We start from the raw sequence: 25,675 nt of genomic DNA, 5'->3' as shown, positions 1-25,675 counted from the left end.
CAGTGATAACACTAACATCAGTGATGGTAACAAACAACACCAGAGTGGAAAGAACCAGTACACAAAAGTGAATGCAGCTGCATATAGTCAAAATAACCACTCAGCAAATAAACCAAACACGAATTACGGAAATAATAAGTGGAACCATAAGAACGGTAATCCAGCAAATGGTTCCAATAGAAACTGGAAGGATGGTAATGGAAATGGTTACAATGATTCCAACCATGATAGGAAAACACCAGGGAAAAACCAATTGGGAAATTCCTGGAATAATAGCAGTAATGTACTGATCCAGCAAGGTGCAAATGACAGGAACAAAAGTAGTCAGTGAAATCCTAATTATGGAAATGGTTGGCCTAACCGGTGGCCAATTTTATGGTTTGGGAATCCAACGCAAAAGATGATACAAGCCATGCCTGTTATTTCAAACCCGCACATTTGCAATAACAGTGACAACAGCTGCCCTATAACGAATCGTGTATGTGAAGTCATAGAGCAAGATGCCAATCCACAACAGTTAAACTAGAACCGACCGTTCTAAATGTGGTGTCACCGCCAGACACCACACTTGCTAGGTGGTAGCCTTTAAATCGGCCACGGTCCGTTAGTATACGTCGGACCCGCGTGTCGCCACTATCAGTGATTGCAGACCGAGCGCTGCCACACGGCAGGTCTAGAGAGACGTCCTAGCACTCGCCCCAGTTGTACAGCCGACTTTGCTAGCGATGGTTCACTGACAAATTACGTTCTCATTTGCCGAGACGATAGTTAGCATAGCCTTCAGCTACGTCATTTGCTACGACCTAGCAAGGCGCCATTATCATTTGCTATTTATCTTGTGATGCATGTACCGTCAGACCGATGTTTACCAATTATGGATTAAAGTTAAGTATTCCAGAAGTTACGTAACTTTTTTGCTAGTCTCTATTCCTTTAACTGTTACAGACCTCACGCCAGCCTGCATGAGCTTAAACGCGTGCCTTTCGGCTACCTCCTAGTGGCTTGGCTGTCTTGCCAAGTCACAACACTAAACAGCCTTCCTAGTGTGTTCATATTCCAAAGTGGTGGCAACTTCAAATCTGACCCGAACACACTGAGGTACAACAATGGTGTGGATATCAGGGAAGAACTTTTACAAGAGCCGAACACATGCAAACATATGGAAGATTATGTTTTGCAAGTTGCAATGAAAGTTTTTATAAACAGTATCCGTGTGAAAGCTACAATAGACACAGGGGTAATAACCAGTGTCATGAATTACACATTATACAATGAAGTAAATTGCATAAGGAGTCTTCCTGTTTTGCCTGTGCAAAACTGCCGCATTTCTGGTGCATTAGGCGGATCTACACAGTGTGTGAAGCAACAAGTGCAGGCCGATTTGATAGTAGAAGACTAGCACATACAATGCCACTTCTTACTCATAAAAAAATTGTCAGTTTCCTGCATTCTTGGCTGGGATTTTCTGCACAGTAGGGACACAATAATCGACCTACAGGCAGGAAAATATGTAGTTACAAATGATGGTAAAAGAATTGCACTGCAGCTCATTAAAACACCGAGCATGCACAACAGATACTGTCGTAGAATTGTTGTAAAATTAGTAGGTCCACGCATATTGCGGAACAATTTGAGAAGACAGAATTCCTGCACTCAAATGATTCAGAAGTAGCCATACTCAGTAATCTTGCCACTATCAAAGCTAAAGTATCAGAAACATGCTATCTGGAAAACATACAGACGGAAGAGCGGGCAAATCTCATTCAGGACTACGCTAATTTTTTTTTGCAGATAAACCCGGCATAATAAAAACTTTGAGTATGACATGGAAGTTGCCCCACATGAGACATTTTGCAGAACATCTTACACTGTACCATGGGCTAAAAAGGAGGCTGTAAAGGCGGAAATTCGTCAAATGTTAAAGAGTGGTGAATCCTAGAACCCTCATACTCACCATACAGCAGTCACATTCTAGCAATTTGTAAAATGGGGGGGGGGGGGGGGGGGGGGGGGGAGATAAGATTAGTGCTAGATGCTCACAACATCAACAAAATTATAATACCTGTACAAACTAGGCCTGAAAACTTGGAAGAATTGCTTCAACGTTTCCATGGAGCTAAATATTTGTCAAGTATTGACCTCCTATTGTCCTACTGGCAAATTTTACTCAGTGAAATGTCAAGGAAGACACTTCCTTTGTATTTGCTGGACGCAGTTATCAATTTCGAATGCTTCCATCCGGTTTGAATGTCAGCGCTGGAGTATTTATTTCCACTCTGGACAAGGTTTCAAAACCAGCGCTGTTAGATAAAGTCACAGTGTATGTGGATGATTTGTTAATTGCCACAGCTACATGGGAGAACATGTTGATCTACTGTGTAGAATTTTCACAAAGTTTGCCAACGCAGGAGTAACATTAAACCTCACCAATTCTAAATTTGGAAGTTCGGAGTTGAAATTTCATGGGCATATCATCTCACCCGACAGAACTGTTCCTGAGCCAGGATAGCTCGGTGCAATTGAACAATTTTCTGTGCCCATGACCAAGAAACAGTTAAAGTCTTTTCTTGGCCTAGCCTCATTTTTCAGATGTTTTGTCCCAAACCAGTTACTAAATGATGAAAATTTTTTGTCCCTATTACACAAAAATAACACTTGAATCGTGTCAGGAAGCATTCAAAGTCCGCCCTGGTAAATGCAAACTTGTTGCACCACCCAGTATGACGCAAGGCTTTTGTATTACTTTTTGTTGTGCCAGTCCACAACTCAACATCTCTCTTCATAAGGTGAGTAGCAATCCATCCTTTTCATAACGCCATCTTCAATACTTCACTTTTACATCGCTCTTCTCGTAATATTTCTCAATAACTTTCTTTTATGCACGTACTCTTTAGCCGCTAAAGTATGAAAACCCAACTGTAAGAGACTTAAGAGCCATAATTTTTGTTCTGTAAGCCCTTCATTGTCGTTCCTGTTTTATTTTTAAGAGCGTAAGTATTCAGACAGACGAGTGCCTACCTCTGGGCTTTGCAGACGCTGCCCCATCCCCAGCAGCAGCCACTACTGCTGCTGCCACTGCTTTGGGAGAGCCACCGCCTCTGACCCTCTTACGACTGCTCCCCTCATCACTGCCATTCTTCTGTCGCTCTCTGTTGGTCCCCCTGCCTCCTTCAGAACCCGATCTGCCACCACCTTCAGACGGAGCCTGTCGATCGGATGAGGCTGAAGTTGATGGGTGCTGATTCTGTCGACGCTTGGATGGAGCTGGCGACCGTTCAGGCGAACTGCAAATGGTGCAAAATTGTGGCATTTGTTGTAAATTACACTTCTGAACTGTAAGTGATGCACAGGTGTTACTTACTGTACTATTACAAGCTGTTAAATAATAGGAACATGAAAAAGTGGATCTCCAATGGGACAGACCAAGTAACTCTGACATTATTTTAGAGCAAGATCTTACAGAAGTCTATTAAGCAGGATCTGACAGATAACATAAAATAGGCTCAATTGCTCACAAGTTGATTTTCTTGATCCAAACCTATGGGCGGGCAATATTGACCAAGTAATGGATATCTAGCACCATTTTTCTTCTTCTTCTTGACTTTTGCTATGCTGATATGGGTATGACAAAACGACAGGCCTGCATGAAGCATCCTGTTAACACTATGTGCCACCTCATACAAAGCAATGTCAATCTGTCTTCCACGATCATAATTATTTCAAATGGAAGCTGTGGATGAACAAAGAGCAAGGGCTGACATACAAACGGCAGTCATGTTGATAGGACACATTTTGAGCCATCAGGAAATGGTAAATTTGGTAATGTAGGGCAGTGAGGGGGATGCAAATGTTGGAGGGAGACCAACGCTTGACTACAGAAAGCAGGTTCAAATGGATGTTGGATGCTGCAGTTATGATGAGATGAAGAGGCTCACACAGTACTTTCTAACATGGAAAGCTATGTCTTTTGATGCACACAACAACTCAGACTAAAGACCGCTACCACAATGACAACAATAATAGAGTGCATTTCTGTATAATATTTATGTTACACACTTTAAAATTACATGCACAGCACAAAGTCCCTAGTGACTGGAAAAAAGTGCACGTGACTACTGTACTTAGCAAGATACTGACCAATATCTTTACTATCAGTTTTACAAAGCATGACTCATGCAATACTCAGCCTGACCTTTTCTCACATGATACACTGTGAACTATGGATGAGGAGCAACAAGCAGATTCCATACTCCTAGATTTCTGTTAAGCATTTGACACGGTGTCCCACTGAAACTGTTGACGAAGGTGCAAGCATACAGAATACGTCCCCAGATATGTGAGTGGCTCGAAGTTTTCTTAATTAACAGAATCCAGTGTGTTGTCCTCAACGGTGAGTGTTCATCAGAGACAAGAGTATTGTTAGGTGTGCCACACGAAAGTGTGATAGCGCCACTGTTATTTTCTATATACATAAACCGTATGGCAAATAGAGTACACAGCACCTTGTGGCTGTTTGCTGACGATGCTATAGTATATGGGAAGGTGTTGTCATTGAATGACTGTAGGAGGATATAAGGTGACTTACACAAAATTTTCAGCTGGTGAGATATTTGGCAGCTAACTCCAAATATAGGAAAATGTAAGTTAATGTTGATGAGTTGGAAAAATAAGCCCAAAATGTTCAGGTAGAGCATTAGTAGCACCGCACTTCCCACAGTCACATCATTTCAATTCTGAGAGTAATGATGCATGTGAGGCCTATGGTAGATAATGTGAATGGTTGACTTCGATTTATTGGGGGGAGGGGGGAGGGGATTTCGAGAAGGTGTGGTTTATCCATAAAGGTCATACATAGGATGCCTTGAGTGACATATTCTTGAGTATCTCTGCGACGCCGTACAATAATATGCCAATAGCTTCCACAGGATTTTGAGAAGAAACTTCAAGAATTTCAGCGATATGTTATCACACTTCGGAAAGAAGAATTTTTTGATGGGCCAAACAGGCAATGCTTATGAGACTCAAAATTGGTTTGATATGCCATGTAATTACATGATTAACGAGAAGGGTACAAAAGAATTTATCATAAAAACATCTGGGTGTGAAAAACAGTGCTTAACAGTAACACCGGTAATCACAGCAGATGAGAAAAAACTTCCCCCTATTTTAATCTTCAAGTGAAAAACAAGTCCCAAGACACCTAAAGATGAAAAGCTATTCCCTGGTGACGTCATTGTTCGGAATCAAGAGAAGGGATGGATGACTGAAACTTTAATGCTTGACTGGCTTAGAAATATGTGGGAAATCTGTCCTGGTGGACTTTCCAAGCAACCATCAATAATTTGTCTTAATGCATTTCATGATCATCTCATTGACAAGGTAAAAAAGAAGGTCCACAGTGTACCCAGTGATCTTGTTGTTATTCCTGGAGGAATGACTTCTGTATTACAACCCTTGGACATTAGTATAAATAAACCTTTCAAAGGTTACGTTCAGGAACAGTACGAAAAATAGTTTTGCGAACCAAATTGTGAACTAATTAAATGTTCTGCACCCTAAATTATTGCGCACTGGGTTTCGGCTGCCTGGGAATGCACTGAAGCACCAACGATTGTAATGTCACTCAAGAAATGCTATATTTCAAGTACTCTGGATGGCAGTGAAGATGATGTCCTCTGGAATGACACTGATGATGGCGGGGAAGGAGGAAATGAACCAATTTCTGATGCACACTCTTCCGAGGATTCCAGTAATGATGAAATTAGTGAATAATGATGAGTAACGCCTGTAATTTACAGTATGTTTCTTTGTATGTCATGTAGGTATCAAGTTTGGCATTATTTTTTAATAATTAAAATGTCACTTATTACTGTAATGAGTAACTTAAAAATAAATTATTATTGTTTTTTATAGTTCATGTATACACTCACTATTGTTTGAAATAAAGTTAGCATTGTAAAATAAAGTTCAACAATAAAAATACCCTACCAGCAATGTGCCAAAATTCCTTTTTTTAATTAATTTATATTTTAAAATTGGGGTGCACATTACATTCGATGGTACATTAGATTTGTGTAAATATGGTTTTACCAATCTGTGTATATGGTTCAGCCTGAGGACTATATAAATAATTACACGAGTCTTCAATTACGTGGACAATTTTCTGGCTCTTGTTAGTTACTGGGCCATCTGAATTCTTAATTCATGAAACATGGTGCTCACTCAACAAAAATATCTGGTCTGTATTTTTCATATTCCTATTGCTTTCAATCGTTCCTCTCGTAATATATTCACTGTATTTCATCATATTGTTCAAAGATACACTTTATTGTTATGCTTGAAACTTTTGCCTTCTCTGATTTTCTTTATTTTGCTTTCTTCATACAAACACTATCTTTTGCTATTTGTATATATACATCCGTTAAATGAGTGCCCCATTCACTTGTGCTGAATTTGTGCCTTAATTTAACTTAGAATACCTATCTACTCTTTAGTCAATTCTCTTAATGTCACTGAACGGGTGAAGAAAGGAACATATGGAGAACACTAACCAATAAGATGGGACAGGATGTTAGGACATGGAACCAGGAAATATTTAAAAGAAAAAATTCAGGAAGTTGGGTGCGAGTGCTGCTCTGAGATGATGAGGTTGGCAGCACAGGAGAGGAATTTGTGGCTGGCCACATTCCTAACTTCATGCCAGAAGAATTTCTTTCTTCCTTTGTGTCTATTTTTACTCTGCATTTGGCTAGTGTACGATGCTTGCAATCTGAAATTTATTTAGTAGTGCCACATCTTGCATGTCTTCTTCAGTGTTTGGTAAAAGATTTTCATTTTTAGTTCCATTTGGTTCTTGCAATTTTCAATTTTCAGTTACTATTGGTGTTTTTCTTTTGTGGAATAATTTGCTAGGGATAAACAAGTTGTTGCCGCTGGCAAATTCTTTTTATATTTGGATTTTATGTCACCAGTACCCACAACTCCTTGGAAAGGGTCTTCTATCTCCTCATCAGAATGTTAGCATGTTGGGCACAGACATGACTGATTTCTGTGGAGTACCTTTTGTTTATTTTTTATAACAACTCTTGCTATTCTGGCTAAGGTTCCTTCAATATCTGTAACAGGGTTTTAATTTCTTACACTGGTGAGCTCAAGCAATTACTTTTTGCCTTACAGAATTGTTCAACATGGTAATGGAAAGCCCTTGGTGGAATAGAAATAATTTAAATAATACAGGTAAGAATGCACCAAATACTTGAGGCACAGTGTCATTCCTTACTTTCAGACGAATCCTCCTTCACAGCTATAGAGAACTTCCCCTTCCACCCCCTTCCCTCCCCCCACACACACAACCTGCAAAGTTGCTGTGCCAAAATCATACCCCAATTGAGTGGACAAGGGGAGAATAGGAATGAGGAACAGGAGACACTATTGAGGAAGGATGGCCGATGGCTAAGAGGTAGAAGCAGCAGGTGCGCAGAGTAAAAACGTGGTGCCAGTGAGCTCACTCTGGCCACTGGCACGGTGAGTTGTGTGGAGCACACAATAAGGTACACCAGTAGATTGGGAGTGGGACATAGAACAGAGGGAGGGTGAGACTGCAAGTGTTCATCAGAGATGAAGGTATCATATGGACTGCTCCGGGGAAGGCTTACTCTCTGCATACATTAATGATACCATAGCATGATGATCAGCAATCTGCTACCATTTACTGATAGGGCTGTAGTATATAGGAAAGTTTCGCCACTGGCTGACTGCTGAGGGGTACTAGATGACTTAAGATAGAATTTCTCTTTGGTGTGATGAATGGCAGCTTGCCCTAACTGTAGAAAAATGTAAATTAATGCAAAGTGGTAAGAAAAACAGTCCTGTAATGTTCGAATACATTATTAATAGTGTGTTGGTTGAAAAAGTCACATCGATTTATGACACGAGTGTGTAAGGACGGCAGTAGCGAAGGAAAATAATTTACTTCAGTTTATCGGGAGAATTTTTAACAAAATGTAGCTTCTCTATACAGTAGACTGTTTATAGAACACTAGTATGACCAGTTCCTGAGTTTTGCTTGAATATTTTGAATACCCACCAGCTTGGACTATGGGAAGATGAAAAGGTGCACTGCCAGATTTGTTAACAGTAGGTTTCATCAACACTTTGGATATTACTGAGATGCTTCACAAGTTCAGATGGAAACTCCTGGAAGAAAGAGATGTTCTTTTCATGAAACAGTATTGAGAAAATTTACAGAACTGGCATTTGCTGCTGACTGCAGAGTAACTGTATTGTTTTCAATACACATTTTGCGTAAGGGTCACGAAGACAAGACAAGAGAAATTGGGGCTCATACAGAGGCATGTAGACAGTCAATTTTCCCTCCCACCATTTGCAAGTGTAACAGGGAAGGAAATGACTAGTAGTGGTACGAATTATACTAAGACATACACTCCATGGTGGCTTGTCGAGTAGATGTAGATGTAGAGGAGACTGTGGATTCAGAATGGGTCAACGTGGTAGGGGTGGAGCTCGTAGTGAGGCTGGAGATAAGAGAGACTGGGCCCAGGAGAGGATCAAAGAATGTATTGTAAGGACAATTCTCATCTATATAATTCAGAGGAAGTAGTGTTGGAGGCCCGTGAAGCAACCATCTGGATCCTTCCTCCCAAAAAGCAGCTTCTCTGAATTTCATAAAAATGTGATATCTCTGCAACAGATCTTTCTATCCCTTAACACTCCTGGCCTCAATTTTCAAACTTCACCCATCCTGCACTCACAATCTCATCCCTGCAGTCTTCTTCTCTCAACTGACTCCTCCACATCATTGTGTGCTGCACATGAGTCGTCCTACCTGTGGCTGAAATGAGCTCTTCAGTGAAACATTCCTACCTCCCGTGTGTGTGTGTGTGTGTGTGTGTGTGTGTGTGTGTGTGTGTGTGTGTGTGTGTGTTTGGGGGGGGGGCACTCTCTGGAGGAGGATTCATTTGAAAGCTAGAGACATTTTCAGTCTCATCTATATGACTAATGACAACTCAAAATTGTGCAATAGTTTGTCATCACTATATACATTCCAAAATGTACTACGTTTGTACTGCATACTTGTGACCTATACCACTGATGGATTAATGCACTACGTTCTAACAGGTCAAAACATGACTGTAACTGAATGCAATCACACAGCTGGACCATCTTGTTTTGAGTCATTCTTACATAGCCTCAAAAGTTGATTGTTACTCAGTAGTGAAATAGGGATTAAAAAAATGTTAAGATGTGCTATGATGAGCCCCACAGGCCACATGGATTTCTAGCAGCCACTAACACTTCCCTCAGTTTTCACACCTTGTCACACAGCTGAATGACATTTCTTGTGCTTCTTATGCAGTAACGCTATCAGATATATTCTTAACTTGTTTCTCTACTTCGTTACCAGGCACAGTTACACAAAAATGGTTGCAGGTTGGTTGGTTGATATAGGCAGGGGACCAAACAGTGATGTCAACAGTCCCACTGGATTAAGGAAGGATGGGGAGGGAAGTCGGCTGTGCCCTTTCTAAGGAACCATCCCGGCATTTGCCTGAACCGATTTAGGGAAATCACAGAAAACCTATATCAGGATGACCAGATGTGGGCTTGAACTGTCATCCTCCAGAATGTGAGTCCAGTGTGCTAACCACTGCGCCACCTCACTCGGTAATGGCTGCAGGAATTGGCTTGCATGAGGAGCTCTATGCTTTGATCAGAAAAAAGAAGGTGTAACAGATGGAAAATCTGATGTTGATGTGTCACCTTCAGATGTAATATGAGAAATCGACCCATTAGTCTGGGTTCTCCACAGTGAAAACACAGGATAGAACTAGCGTACCTGCTGCCCTGAGATCGGTAGAGTACTGCGCCATTGAGTTTTCTGTTCTAGTCATTGTACAGCTGCTATGGTATCTGTACTTAGTCTGGTAGATCCTCAACTCCTCATCACCACTACTCCTACCCAACACCAGTTCACAGCAACTACACTACATAACATTGGAAACAGTTAACACTTTAATTTTAGCCAAGCCATGCCCATTAAATTTCATACTAAGTCCTTTGGTATGCATTAAAAACTGCTTTCACATTTGAAAATTCTTCCCCACTGAGAATGATGTACTGACTTCTACCCGCTATAAACTTCTGAATACAAAGATAAAAGTTGTACAAAATAGGGTAATTGGACAGATACAAGAATCTACTCACCAAGCGGCAACAGAACACACGCATAAAAGATTATAATTTGAAGGGGAAGGAAGAGGGGTGAAGGAAAAGGACTGGAGAGATCTAGGAAAAGGGGCGGATCTCAGGAAAGTCACAAAAGAGACTTACCGGGCTGGATGAGAAGGGAAGACTGATTGTTGGGGACTGCACCAGATGAGATTTGAATACCTGAGAGCTTAAATGTGGAAGAAAGGGTAATATGCAAGACAGAGATTACACCTTAAACATTGTGCAAGAGTCAATAAGGGCGAAAAGCTAAGCGCATTGTATGTAACAGAGAAGGGCGAGGTGGAGGTGAAAAATAGACAGGTAAGAAAATGAAAGATGTAGACAACTAAAACAGAATGAAGAAATGAGTAGTTACTATGAAGAAAAGCTGAGGCAGAAGAAATTAACATAAATTAAGGCCAGATGCATGGTGAGAATCAAGGAAACATTGTAATGCTGGTTCCCACATACGGAGTTCTGAGAAACTGTTGTTTGGGGGAAGAATCCAGATGGCGTGTGTGGTGAAACAGGCACTGAGGTCACGAGTGTCATGTTGTACAGCATGCTCTGCAACAGGATACTGTGCAATGCCGGTGTACACCCACTGCCTATGCCCATTCATCCTAACTGATAATTTGGTGGTAGTCATGCTGATGTAAAAGGCAGAAAAACAGTCGGTATATGATGTGGCGTTTCACAGGTGGGTCTCCCTTTGATAGTGTATGTTTTGCCAGTTACAGGACTGGTATAGGTGCTGGTAGGAGGATGTATAGGTGAAGTCTTGCAGCAGGGATGGTCACAGGGGTAGGAGCCATATGGTAGGAAGATGGGTGCAGAAGAAGCATAGGATCTGACGAGAATATTGCGGAAATTGGGAGAGCAATGAAAAGCTGTCTGAGATTTTCCCCACCACACCTAGAATAACCCCCTCCCTCCTCTGGTACATACAATTCACATAGCTTTTCACTCTTATTAACTCGTGTATTATGTTTAGGTAATAATCGCTGTCTTGCATATTACCCTTTCTTCCCCCTTGTAGTGGCTCGAGAATTTCGGTGTAAATTCTAGAACCACTTAGCCTTCTACTGTCTCAAACACAAGATATTTTAGATGTGAGTGTGGGATGATAGAATCCTACCTAATGCACGTCACGTGTTTGTGTGTGCAGGTTTCAAATTCAGTCGCGAGAAGAATGTAGACGCGGCGGTCAAACTGCACTGACAAGTACCTACTGGGCAGTCCATGGGTGTTTAGTGAGTGCGTACGAGAGGACCATGGAGTATTTATGTAACTCTGTGATTATGGTGTCAGTGGCTATTGTTAGTGAAAAAAAGAACTCTTAAAAAAACTCTTAATCCAGACTTGCTAGAGGCAAGACATGTTTATGATTTCAGTGTAATAGAGTCGTGGTTATTAAACCAACTCTGTCATAAATGTAACTTAATTGTTTCTAACGTGAGATGACACGGGTGACTTCCAAGAAGTTGAATGTTTATGTGAGAAGTGTGAATTTTGTTCTTGGTGGAAGTTGAAATATACCGATAGTGAACTAAAAGTATTCTTTGAGTACCTCCTTATTTCACGAGTAAAGAGGGAGTCTTAGAGGTTCCTTTAACTAGCATTATCATTCGGAAAAGAAGTTTATAGAGATTCCAGCAGCCGCCTGACCTGCGAAGATCGGCTACCCACTCCCAAGTATGTCAACTCATATAAAGGAGGTGGGAAGGTAGCATACATACACTTCACACATTCTTCTGTCATCAAAAGCGTTAGAACGTGGCTGCCTTGACAGGACGGAAGAAAAAAGGAATTTCAAGATGAAAACGAGGGAAAAAGCTATCAAGTCTTGCCATAGAAACTGAACATAACAAGATAAAAGAACCATTTTAAGAAATTGGATTCTGCCCAAATATACAATGAGAGAAATTGTGAATGCAAAAAAAGGAGAAGACGTGAGAGTGTCACAACGTTAAAAACCAGAGAGAAAATATCGATGTATTAAGACCAAGAAGAGATACGCCTAGAACGATTCAACTAAGACGATCCAGTGTGGGGAGTGTAGAGCTCTCACACACATCGCAAGGGACGCAGACACAGAAACCAACATCCGATGCCGCTGGCACCAGTTGCTGTTCACTGGTGCTGACCTGCCTCCACATCCACTCACTGATGCATCGCAAATTCTATGCTGAGTGAGCATAAAACAGTACTTTATTATTTTAGTACAAAGTGGTACAAACTGTTGAGTGAACTTTATTAGTACAGCTATTATACTTCAAGTTAATTTTTAAATGCTCACAAGGTCTAAAGCTTGTAAAAGTATGGATAACACACAGCAAATTGGGGAAACTTCAGAACCAGCAATGGCTATGAAAGTTATCAAAGAAGTGTGACTGGTCTGAGTTAGTAAATCTACTTAAAGCTCAGAGCATACAATTACAAGCAACTCTAAGTGAAGAAATAGGCTGAGTAAACTCTCGATTAGATGCCCAGAGTGAAACTCTGAATAGGCAAGAGACAAATACCCAAGTTTGTTAAATACCAAAATCGATTCACAAAGTAAAGAATTTAGTAACCTATGCAAAGGCATGGGGGCTTTGAACACTGAATTCAACGCCTTAAATAGTAAAGTAGAGAATTTTACGATATATCTGAAGAATTAATGACAAGTTCCTTGACCAGTCATGTAAATCAAATGTTCACTGACCTCAGTAATAAACAGAATGATAATTTCCATGAATTATCAAAAACGTTAGAATTTGACATTGAGGAAAGATGAAATACAGTAGAATCCGAAATCAATAAAAGTTAGGATCATTTGGAAATGTATGTAATAAAGTTTAATGCAGTAAAGCAGGGAATGAATACTTTAAAAGACAACGTCGATAAGCATAATGAATTAATGCCTGTCAGTCAATCACAAATTACAGGTGTAGTACACGAGTGGATAATGCGTAGAAAAGTTTCCAAGAGAAGATAGCTAATTCTGATATTGTAAATATAAGTAGTTAGGAGAAACAATTTGAAGGGATTAGAGATCGAAAAGTCACTGAGAGAATAACATCATCAGGGAACGCGTTGCCTATTGTTTCTTCCGAACTATTAGATACCAGGAAGGGCATAGATGACCTGTTGAGAGAAGTCAAACTTATCCAGGACAAAGTGGAAAAACAGGTAACTTCACCCAATGTTGTGTTAACTAGTAAAGTAGTTACAGATTTGCAATGGGGAGTGAATTCGGGGTTATCGAGACAATTCCCTAAATTCAAGCCTGACGGAGACATGCACCTGACACATTTCTTGAAAAGATTAATCAAGTCTTGCCAAAAAATTGAGAAGATTCTAAAAAGATGGAATTTGCTGTGGGTTACCTTTTAGGGGAAGCCTCAGAATGGGGAACCGTAAATATTGAGAACTTTTCCTCTTGGGGTGATTTCCAAAACAAGTTTAAAGAGAAATATTGGTCTGCAAGAGCACAAGGAAAGTTAATATCAGATCCATGGGACCAGGGCAGAGTCATATGTCCCCCAGGGACTTTAACGTTATGACTTAATGGGCGGAGTGGCAACTGTCGGATCCCGAGTTGTTTTAGGTGCTTCTTCCAAAATAGTTTTCCTGCACCAAATTCCCTTAAAATATTAAAGTATTCTGTCATCTATGCTTAACATCTATAACTATCCTGTAACTTTATTACTTCGAAAACCGGATATGATCATATAATAGAGACAGATTTAAGAGAATCTCCGAAAAGAAGTGATATCCAGACAATATAAAATTGAATAGATTATTATACTTATGGATAATATAATATGAGGTGACTAATGAAACAACTGTGATACCAGAGTGTATAAATTTTCGATTTTGTATAGAGTATTTTATATATAGGAGACAATTAACACCGTACCTCCTCTGATGCCTCACTCAAGTACCTGAGGGGTAGGGATCCTGGGAAAGCAGGGTGGGAAGGGTTTCCTGTCTTTGGGGCTATCTTCTTTCTCTTCTTCGATCTTAGCAACCACATCTATTTTTTTCCTTTCTTACTTCTTATCTGAGGACCTATCTAGTTTTTCCCTCTTTCCATATTCACTAACTTCTATCACTGAAGTCCTTCCTTGTTTCCGTGGTTTCTAATAACCTACATCTTTTCTTTAGATAAGAAGGCCGAAGAATCAAACTACATGAGCACACATCTGCATACACACAAAAATACATTTAGACACAAAAATTGAAAAGCCTGTCACAATGTCAGAATCGTCAGGTATTGTAGGGGAAAAAATATGTGCACACACAGGCTTCATAGTTCATTACCCTAGTATACATTCCTATGTATACTAAAGTATTCTCTGGTAAAAATAAAAATCTATTTTACACTTTGCATTCACTTTTTACTGCATCATTTACTCCCTAGAGCCCTCCTCTACCTCTCAAATTCTGTACTCGCCATAGATAATATGTCTACATACACTATTTAAGTCCCACTATCCTACAATCCATCCATTCCTCAGAGTATTAATTACAATGACTTTTCTTAAATGACTATTACAATTAATTCCATTCTAGCTTACATTCTCTTTCTTATGTTTGCTCAATGTAGAACCATCATAGTTCTTATATACATATGACGATTCCACATTGCATATGTATATAAGAACTATGATGGTTCTACATTGAGCATACGTATGAAAGAGAATGTAAGCTAGAATTAATTGTAATAGTTATTTAAGAAAAGTCATTGTAATTAATACTCTGAGGAATGGATGGATTGTAGGATAGTGGGACTTAAATAGTGTATGTAGACATATTATCTATGGCGAGTACAGAATTTGAGAGGTAGAGGAGGGCTCTAGGGGGTAAATGATGCAGTAAAAAGTGAATGCAACGTGTAAAATAGATTTTTATTTTTACCAGAGAATACTTAAGTATAGTATACATAGGAATGTATACTAGGGTAATGAACTATGATGCCTATTCAGAAAGGATAAGGGGGGGCATACGTGGCATTTGCGAGTATATAGGGCAGGCGTACCTACATGGAGATAGGATGACCTGTGGCCAAAAAATAGGAATGTTTTATAAAGGAGCGTACCAACCAAAATGGAAAAAGGAAGTGCTCTCATAAGGTCGACCCACAGGCAAGGTATAGGTACTGATCCTAGGAGAAGGGGACAGTATCACGACAAAAGTAACAAAATTGTATAGGAATTATTCTGGAAAGTATGAATTCTATGCACAACTAGCATGATTATGTTTCATATAAATAAATGAATGTCAAAAGAACACTTTCATTTTGCCCAGAGTTCCTCCAAGCTACAAAAAATAGTAAGAATAGTACATACCAAGGAAAGGTAGAACAAAAGATGAGAATCTAAGATAGATTACTTATGTTTCAGGAACACCTGGAAATTATGACTGGAAATAAAGGAGTCCTCACAATTTCTAAATACTAGTGAAGAACTGACTAAAACCACGAGTGACTGCTCATGGCTTAATATTAAAGTAGGATGAGAGAGAATAGTGAAGTAGTAAGCAAAAGATTATTCGCGGTTATCGAAAGAAAAGAAATGCATACTGTTAAAATATGAAATTGTTATTATGTGTAAAATTATTTACATAATGATTACATATCCGGGATATGTAGTGATTCGAGAATTTCAGTGTAAATTCTAGAACCATTCGGCCTTCTACCATCTTGAACACACGATATTTTAGATGTCAGTGTAGGATGATAAAATCCTCCCTTCCACACGTCACATGTTTGTGTATGGAGGTTTGAAATTCAGTCGCGAGAAGAATGTGGATGTGGTGGTTGAACTGCAACGAAGAGTAACTGTCGGGAAGTCCATGGGTGTTTAGTGAGTGTGTACGAGAGGACCATGGAGTATTTATGTAACTCTGTGATAACAGTGTCAGTGGCTGTTGTTAGTGAAAAAAGGAACTCCTAAAAAAACTCTTAATCCAGACTTGCCAGAGACAAGACAAGTTTATTATTTTAGTGTAACAGAGTCGTGGTTATTAAACCAACTCTGTTGTAAATGTAACTTAATTGTTTCTAATGTGAGACGACGTGGGTGACTTACAAGAAGTTGAATGTTTATGTGAGAAGTGTGAATTTTGTTCTTTGTCGAAGTTGAAATATACCAATAGCGAACTAAAAGTATTCTTGTAGTACCTCCTTATTTCACGAGTAAAGAGGGAGTCTTAGAGGTTCCTTTAACTAGCATTATCCTTCGGAGGTGGAGTTTATAGAGATTCCAGCAGCTGCCTAGCCAGCGAAGAAGATCGCCTGCTCTCTCTCAAGTAAGTCAACTTGTATAAAGGAGGTGGAAACGTAGCATACATACACTTCACACATTCTTCTGTCGTCAAAAGCATTAGACCCTTTTTAGCTCTCAGGTTTCCAAATCTCATCCAGTGCAGTCCCCAACAATGAGTCTTCCCTTCCCATCCTGTTCGGTAAGTCTCCCCTGACCCATGGTTCTGGGTAACTTTCCCAAAATCTGCCCCTTTTCCTAGGCCTCTCCAGTCACTTCCCTTCACCCCTCTTCCTTCCTCATCAACCTATCTGCCTGAAGATGGAGCCACTGGCTCAGAAAGATTGCCTAATTATAATCTTTTATGTTTGTGTTCTGCTGCTGCTTAGTGAGTAGTCTTTTTATCCATCCAGTTATTTTATTTTGTCAAAAATTGATTGTTTTAGAACGGGGCGTGAGTTGTGCTTGGGTAGCTCAGTTGGTAGAGCACTTGCAAAGGTCCCAAGTTCGAGTCTCAGTCCGGCATACAGTTTTAATCTGCCAGGAAGTTTTGATTGTTTTTGTTGTCATAAAACTTGTACAGTATTATGTATGATTGTGTTGTGAACACTAGGTGACAATAAGAAATGTCCATTTCCAAAAAATATGTAAACTTAAGATTTATATACTGATTATGTAGGACAGAGTCAAATTTGGGGGAAAAAAAGGAGAGAGAATGCAACATTTTCTGAAGCTTATACATAACAAACACCAAGCAATATTCAACTCTGCAAAGGCCTGTTGCCAAGCTAGGAATTTTAGTAATCAAGGGAAAAAAGTTTTCAGTGAGGTTTTTAAGTATATATGTTTTTCAGCTGTATCTCAAACAGAAAATTTTCAACCATTTAAAAATTAAATAATAATATAATAAACTAACAATAATACTATGCATTCTTGAAACATAAACTGTTAACAGTTATCGTATGGTTGGTAATAGTACTACCAGTTTCACAATGTTGAAGTGGCATCTTCAGGTACATCCAATAAAGAAGAATAGCACATGTGGATATAGTATCACTTCATAACGGGTAATGCAGACTGTGACATACACGTAAATAATGAATGCTGCGAGGGCTCGAGGGATATTTTCCAATAATAATGTTCTGTTTATTTACCACTAAAATACTATACACAGGTCTATCCAGTGGAGCACAACTGTATTTTAATTGTTTAGTGGAACATTGTGAGGCAAAAGCAACAGAGAAACTCTCACTTGTAAATAGCCTGCATTATCGTTTTCGCCTGCGAGAGCGCAGCATTGTAAATAACTTAATTGGTTTGTTTGTGTTCCGTGAATTTTAACAAACCTGAGTATTCTGTGACTTTACCAATGATTTTTTTTTCTGATAGTAGACTTGACTACGGAAGGACGTATTTTCAGAGGAGGTACTTCTATAGTTAAAAATGGAAATGACAGCCGCCATTTCTGCGAGATATCAGAAAATATTAATTTTTGTCAATATACGCTCTTGTAAAAAGCTGAATACATACTGTAATAGTTGAGCAGCGAGAAGAACATTTTTATGAAATAATAATTGTTATCTTAAAAGGTAAAATTTTTCTCATTTCTGAAGTGGATATTATGCTCATCTTTCCCCTCCTAGTAATTACGATATAAAGTGCAAGCAAGCGGAAGACGTAGGATTTTGAATGCTTGGTAGTGCTGTGAAATCTCTGTTTAATAACATGGTCTTTTGGAATGAACATATTCTCTTTTGCGAAAAGCGAAAATTTGTGGAACTTGCCCTATCGACACAGACTATCATAGCTGTTCAGAATCATATCCGTCTGACTTGTTTTCAATAACAGCATCAAGAATTTTTTAGAGCTACATTACAATGCAGATCTTGAAAAGTTGTTTCTTACGCTGGTTGCTAAGAAGAACTTTAACCTTAGGTGCGTTCGATTGCACTCCGCAGATGCCACTCATTACTGCAAAATTAATAATTTACTCTTTTTCAGCCAAGTTTTCAGCCAAGAAGACAGTAATTAAGATCTACAGCACTAAATATTTTATTTTTGATGAAAAGGTCAATTTCAATTTTCATATTCAACAGTAACACCAAAGGACAGGTTTATTTAAATCATTTAATACTAGGAAGGAAAGAGGACTTGGTAAGAGTAGGGAACAGTAGTTATAAATTATTTAGCAGCGGAAAGTTTCGAGGCTGCCTGTCTGTTTGTTCTTTTTGCTCTTATCAAGAATACTTAATAATTTCTCTAGTTGCCAGGAAGGTTTATTAGAGGGAATTAAAATTATAATATATTTTTTTAGAGATGGCAAGAATCTAAGAAGAAGAATTATAGCATAATGTGCAAAACTATGTAATTGATAAAAGAAAATTTAAATATAATAGTCAACTTATTAATTTTCAGAGAAGTTGAGTGCACTGGGCATCTCATCACTCCCACTCAGGTTATAATGAATTCGTCAAATAGTGATGACAGTCAAAATTTAAAAGAGGTGGAATGAAGAAGATGGCCTTTAAAGATGGTCAGCTCTAAAAACAAAGACGAAGTTGTAAAACCAGGAAAATGGACTTAAAGATGAACAAGGGTATTAAACAGCAGTCACGATCAAAAGACAGGACGTAGTGAAAAGTACCAAAAGTGGGCCACAGAATAAAGTTAGAATGAATAAAAGAAGAGCAAAGGAGTACAAAAGAAATAAAATGTGTGTTACAAGAATGGATCAGGTGCGCATCGGCAGGAACAGTCACGAGCAGCAGCCAGCACAAGTGACAAGTAAACAACAGGTGCGGCTTACTCATAAGAGACAGACAGCATGTGAAGTAGCAAATAACATGAATGACAATCTTGGGAGTCATCCTTATGATAGAGATATATGAGATCTGTTCAAAAAATAACAGAACTTTGTCCACAAAATTTTTCTACACTTACCTTTTATTTCACATGGTTTCCTTCAAAACACTCTCCTCAACAATTGATACTTCGCTCCCAATGCTCTTTTCCCCTTCTGGAAGCAGTCTCTGTACGCCTTTCATTGGATTGTGAGAAGCGCCATTTGCGAATTTTCTTTTATCTCATCTGCCATTGCCGATCTTTGTTCTTTAGACGGGATTTTCAACTTTGGAAATAAAAAAAATGTCTGCAGGGGCCAGCAGGATGAAGTAGCACAGTGATATCGTGTTTTTGTGCAATAGTCACGCACCAACAGGGATGAATGTACAGGTGTGTTATCGTGATGTGTGAGCCATGAACTGTCTCACCACACTTCAGGCCATTCTCACAGGCATCACAACATGTCACGATAACAGTTTTTCTCTGTGGCTCAAATTCATGATGAACTAATCCTTCAAAGTGAAAGAAAACTATCAGCACGGCTATGACATTTTACCTGACCTGATGAGCTTTTTTGGGTCTTGGAGAAACTTTCCCAACCCACTGTGAAGATTGTGAAGACTGAACCTTGGTCTCAAAATCATAATCATACACCTATGTCTCATCATCAGTTATGAAGCTCTTCACAAATTTGCGAGGTGAAGGTCTTTCTGGTCTCGACTCACAAGCCCTGGGATGAACTTGGTGGCAACGCTATGCATTCCAAGATGCTGTGTCAGGATTTCATGACATGATCCAACTGAAAAGCTACATCCTTCTGCAACCTCTCACACAGTCAGTCTTTGATTGGCGCGCACAATTTCAATGATGTTCCTGACATGAGTGTTGTTGATAGATGTTGAAGGGCGTCCTGAAAGAGTGTCACCTTTAACTTCTGTCCGGCCATTTTTAAACTGTGTGAACCATTTGTAACACTGAGTTCAGCTTTAGTACCCATCGCTGTACGATTCCTGCATCATTTGATGTGTCTCTGTAAAGGTTTTCTCTAGTTTCATGCAAAATTTAATACAGACACATTTCTCCTCTAACTGCCATGTCGACATTCACAAACTGTGCTACGCAATGTTCTACTCAATACACCACTGAACAATAACTAACAAACATACAACAATGAAACTTCTGCCAGTTACACATTAAACACAGTTGTATGCAGGAATGCCAATAGCATTTCGCTCTAATATACCATTGGCGCGAAATTACTACTGCAATATAACAAGGATCTATCTTTTACACTGCAGACAATCAAAATTAGGGAGTATATTATAATGTTTCAACTTAATTCAGCTATTTAGTATACCTTCTGTATGACAACTCATATTTCGCATAATGCAACTCTCTTCCAATGTATTAAAAGTATGGCCTTTCACAAATTCCAGGTCAGTATTAAGTACCTACTTATGAGAACAAAACTATACCGCAACTGATTTGTTAAATAACTTAAAAATTTTACATCGTCAGACCACAAGCCACACTTTAAATATATTGGAAGAAATTGAAATTATGTGAAATTGAAGTTGTCATACAGAACGTACACTAAATAGCCAAACTAAATTGAAGCATTATAATATACTTGTCAATTTTGATTGTCTACAATGTATCTCTATCATAAGGACGACTCCCAAAATTCTTATGCAAACTATTTACGATTTCATGCAGCATCTGTCTCTTCCAGGTAAGTAAGCTGCACCTGCTGTTTACTTATCACTCATGCACACATTCAGTATTCTGTTGGCTGCCACCCATCACCATTCTTAATGACAAGCATCAGATCCATCCAGTAAGTTATGTTCGATTACTTTTGCATTCCTTTACCATTTTTTTTAAAATTAATTCTGATTTTATTCTTTGGCCCGTTCCTGGTGCTATTTAACATGTCCTGCCTTTTGATTGTGAGTACTATGAAATACCACTGTTCATTTTCTTGGTTTTACAACTTTATCCTTCTTTTTAGAGCTGAACGTCTTTTAGAGCCGTCCTTCTCCATTCCGCGTATTTTAAATTTTGACTTCTGTCACTATTCAATGAATTTATTATATAACCTAATTGGGAATGATGAGACATCCAATGCTCTCAACTTTGTCCTATAAATGATCTGAAAATAAGTAAGTTGGTTATTATATTTAAATTTGCTTTTGTCAGTTACGTATTTTGTACATCTTGTTACAATTCTCCTTTATAGATTCTTGCTATCTCTCTAAAAAAAAAATTATCCTCGTGTGCTACTTCCCTTTATTAGACATACATGAAGATGCAACTTCAGCACTGTGAACTAGTACTACTATTAATTAAAAGACCATACGGCTGCTGTTTGTGGTTTATTTTTCAAGAATCAACTCACAAACATTCAAGAACCAGCTTTAAGTGATGAATCTAGAAATATACTAAAATTCCCTATGTACTGCAACCATACAGATTGTGAAGACAAGATTAGACTTTTTGCAGCACATGGAGAAGCACCTCCCACACTCCATATGCAAATGGAATGGGAAAAACCCCTAATAACTGATACAATGGGAAATTCCCTCAGCCATATAATTCACAATGATTCGCAGAGTATGGACGTACATGTAGAACTTATTTTATCAAAACACTATTGTTTTTCTACTGTCACTGACCTATGTACCACAAATCGCACATCCACCTAATTGATGATTGATGAGCTTCTTTCTCTTCTTTTTATAATCTCTAATATATTACATTTACTAAATTTCTTTCAATCGACTACGCTTTGCCAATATTTCCTCATTCCAGTCTTCCACAAGCAAAACATTCCTTGCACACACCTTGCTCCAAAAATGGCCTTCTTTGACGTATTTATGTGGCTTTGTTGTAGTGCTGGTTCCATATTGAGACCTTCATTTCAAACCTTAATTCCTCAGATATGTTCTTTTCCCTAGAACACCTTCAGACTCACTGTTATAATTTTCTGTATGAGGTTATCTTCAAGAGTATGGAAAATAGGGCAGATTTCCTACTGTGTTCAAAGACTTTGTAGTATTGTATCTTATTAGCTCTAGGAAGTACAGTTAACAACCACTGAAGTATAATTTCAAGCAATACTTCTCACTTACCTGGAAGGCGAGCGCCGTCGCTTCTTATGCGGTGGTTCAGGCATCGACGAAGATCGACGCCGCCCCTTCCGTTCATCTCCGTCCTCTCGTGTGTCCGAATCTCTGTCGCCACTCTCATCACTTTCGGAGTCACTGTCAGTATGGCGAGTGTGTCGTCGACTCTGTTTCTTTTCCTTTTTCTTCTTTTTACCCCGAGATCGACCTTTGTGTTTTGCTTTTGCAGCACTCTTGTTTTTCTTACCTGTGAAATTAAATTGTACCCTTTCACAATGCACAATGATAGCTCTCAAATAGTATGAATGAGAGTTCAATATGGATTACATTAGATACACCATTTGTCCAAAAAGTTTAGAGATTGATTTTATTCCTGGCATGTAAGTAGGATCAGCACTGTAACTATGGTGGCAGCTTGAACTACCAACTGTACATGACAAATGTACATTCAACCAGTCAGTTGTGAGCAAGCTGTGTTAAGTAGTGTGTCGATGTTGTTGTGTCACTAATCACAATGGAGCAACATCTCTAAATTATGTGTTCAAGACATTCTCCAGAATATTCTGAAGAAGAGAAAAGTGTGTGCAAATTTTGTAACACATACCTTGACTCCCAAACAAAAAATGATGAAGGTTGGATGCCTACAGTAGTACGAATGAAATGAAAAATGCAGGCAATTTTTTTCTGGAAAAAAAAAATTATAAGTGATGAGACTTGCTGTTAATAATGTAAACCTACCACAAAATGACAGCACAAATTTACGTGAAGTGCCAATGCTTTGACAATATAACTGACATTTGCGCGCATGTGACATGCAAGTTGAACAATGTCCAAAAGAAGGAATTTTTTTGATGGTTTAGCATAGTTATATCAAAATTCTGTGCACTGTCAATTCGCAGGGGACTATGAAGAACACCTGAAGCACTAAAGCTACCATCTTAACTTTTCTCTATTTTTTATTATTCCCGCCTCGAAACTTTTTGGACTGATCGGCTATACCCACTCTTCCGCAGATCCATATTAAGGGGACCTACCTCTACGTAGAACATCTCAATAAACATATATTCTACACTACACTCCATCCGAACAGGCCTTGGAAAGCGCAATGGTACCAACCGGCCCTGTGTCTTCCTCATTCCACAGGCATCACTGGATGCGGATAAGGAGGGGCATGTGGTCATCACACAGCTCTCCTGGCTGTGTGTCAGTTTACGGGACTGGAGCTGCTATTTCTCAATCAAGTACCTCCTCAGTTTGCCTCACAAGAGCTGAGAACTCCCCGCTTGGCAACAACGAGCGACATACTGGATGGTCACCCATCCATATGCTAGCCCAGGCCGGCAGTGCTTAAGTTTGGTGATCTGATGAGAACTGATGTTACAACTCTGGGAAGGCTGTTGGCAAATATATATTCTACACAAAATTAATAAGCTTGGTAAGCTTGGCTGTAGGCTTCATTTCTTATATACATAATGAGGTGGCCCTCAAGGATGTTGTTGTTGTTGTTGTTGTTGTGGTAAGGAGCAATTAAAATATCACAACTTATTTTCATTCACCGAGTAATGTAATAGTTCCCGCTCTCCTTCACATGCCCATGCCCACGCACCACCCCCCCCCCCCCCCCCTACCTAAACATAAAAAATAAATTTACATTGTTCATATGAACAGATAACCTTACTGAACTCAAGAGGTGAGCTATTCAAATATTACGTAACACTTCTATTGAGCGATATGATCAACACCACCACTGGAAAAAGAAGCAACACTATCAGGGAGTTTGTTCACTGGTACCAGCGAATAGTAGATACATAACTGAGGGGTTGTAGTGTTAGTGATTCATTTGTCATGGTCACTGGTCATCAGATGGCACTCAGTAGGCCTCTGTTTTGACTCTGCAGGCAGTAACTGTGCTGAGTTCAGAAGTGAAGAGGGGTTGCAACATTAATTCTGGGGTACAGTTGACCAGTATGTTCTCCTATTGAACAACTTCAGCCATTTGAATTACATCAAATTGTTGGCTTGCAGGAAGCTGAAAGGAGGTGTCAATGGATTGCTGCACATGTTGCACACTATGTACTGGTCGTGTGTCATTGCTTTCAGCAGGGGTCTGTGGAACACGCTCATATGCGTAGATAAAGTTCTGTATGTCTGGATAATATAGGCACATCAAGACTGACATATTATAAGGGCAGCAGTTGCCGATCAAACATCATTCAAGGAAGAAATCTGGACATATGTTGCACCTGCTGTGTTACCAGAATGGGTGGGAACTGACACCACAACATCACCAAGCACAGCTATAGACCAGTTAACGAATGCTTAAAAAGGCTGATTACGAGGAAAAAAACACGTAGTTGCAAATTTTTTTCAGAGTGCTAGTAAGGAGTGTCCTGAAAAATATACAAAAAACCCTGATGGATTGGAGTGAGCGCTGCGATGAGGGTGAGGGTGGGTGTTTTTACAGTCACTTTTCTATGTTTTTCTTTAATAACTTGAAAACCGTAGTTTCTAGCAGAATTGTTACTGAATACAAAATTAAACTACAGTAAATTTCCTACAAAAATGGTCCTATTGGTTTTCTTTCTGTAGGACTAATAGTTTTCACAGTGCAGATTATTAAAAATATTTTGTAACAGTATAAAATTACTGCTTATATTGAAATGAAGTGGGTTAAAAACAAATATTAAATTTGTGTACCAAATTAAGAAATAAATTGTATTCTGGGAGTATAACAGGGTGAACGGGTGGATGTGTGGAATAGAAGTGTGTGATACAGTAAGGTTACTGGATTCTGTACACACATCTTCGTCCTTCATAGGTCCACAAACTGAAGATCGAGCAGATGACTTCCCACTCTATCCACACCACTAGATTACAAAAAGGAATTGTTTCAAAAAATTATGCCAATTCTCCACAGCACACACGAATCTCTGCCAAAGCAGAATGCAAATGTGCCCAGGAGGGGTGGGTGGGTTTATTTTTTACACAATGTATGAACACTTGGAATGCCAATACGACTTTCTAATAACACTATCCCAAGAAACAGATATGGACAGAAGCTACGCAAATCTCTGCACAATGTACCACATGGTCTGAGGGGAAACTGATTCTGTCATCCTATACGACAGCTGTGGCATTCTTCTGGGAGGCCAACTCCCCCCTCATGGGTGCTGTTCACTTTTCAGCTTACTGACTAACTATGCCTCCCCAGCATGAGAGTAGACAAAA

The 25,675-nt window shown here is 39.2% G+C and overlaps 1 protein-coding gene across 1 annotated transcript in view; it reads right to left on the bottom strand.

Moving 5' to 3' along the window:
- LOC126428404 (serine-rich adhesin for platelets-like) overlaps positions 1-25,675 on the bottom strand; it is a 290,438-nt gene that overhangs the window by 190,967 nt on the left and 73,796 nt on the right. Inside the window, exons 7-8 of the mRNA XM_050090325.1 lie at positions 22,454-22,694; positions 3,019-3,284 (exon numbers count right to left, since the gene is read on the bottom strand). Coding sequence (XP_049946282.1) covers positions 3,019-3,284; positions 22,454-22,694 — 507 coding nt within the window. The remainder of the gene's footprint in view (positions 1-3,018; positions 3,285-22,453; positions 22,695-25,675) is intronic.

This window comes from Schistocerca serialis, chromosome 12 (assembly GCF_023864345.2).
Source record: "Schistocerca serialis cubense isolate TAMUIC-IGC-003099 chromosome 12, iqSchSeri2.2, whole genome shotgun sequence".
NCBI lineage: Eukaryota > Metazoa > Arthropoda > Insecta > Orthoptera > Acrididae > Schistocerca > Schistocerca serialis.
The sequence above is the reverse complement of the archived record's forward strand: the minus strand, read 5'-3'. Positions and strand labels throughout refer to the sequence as shown.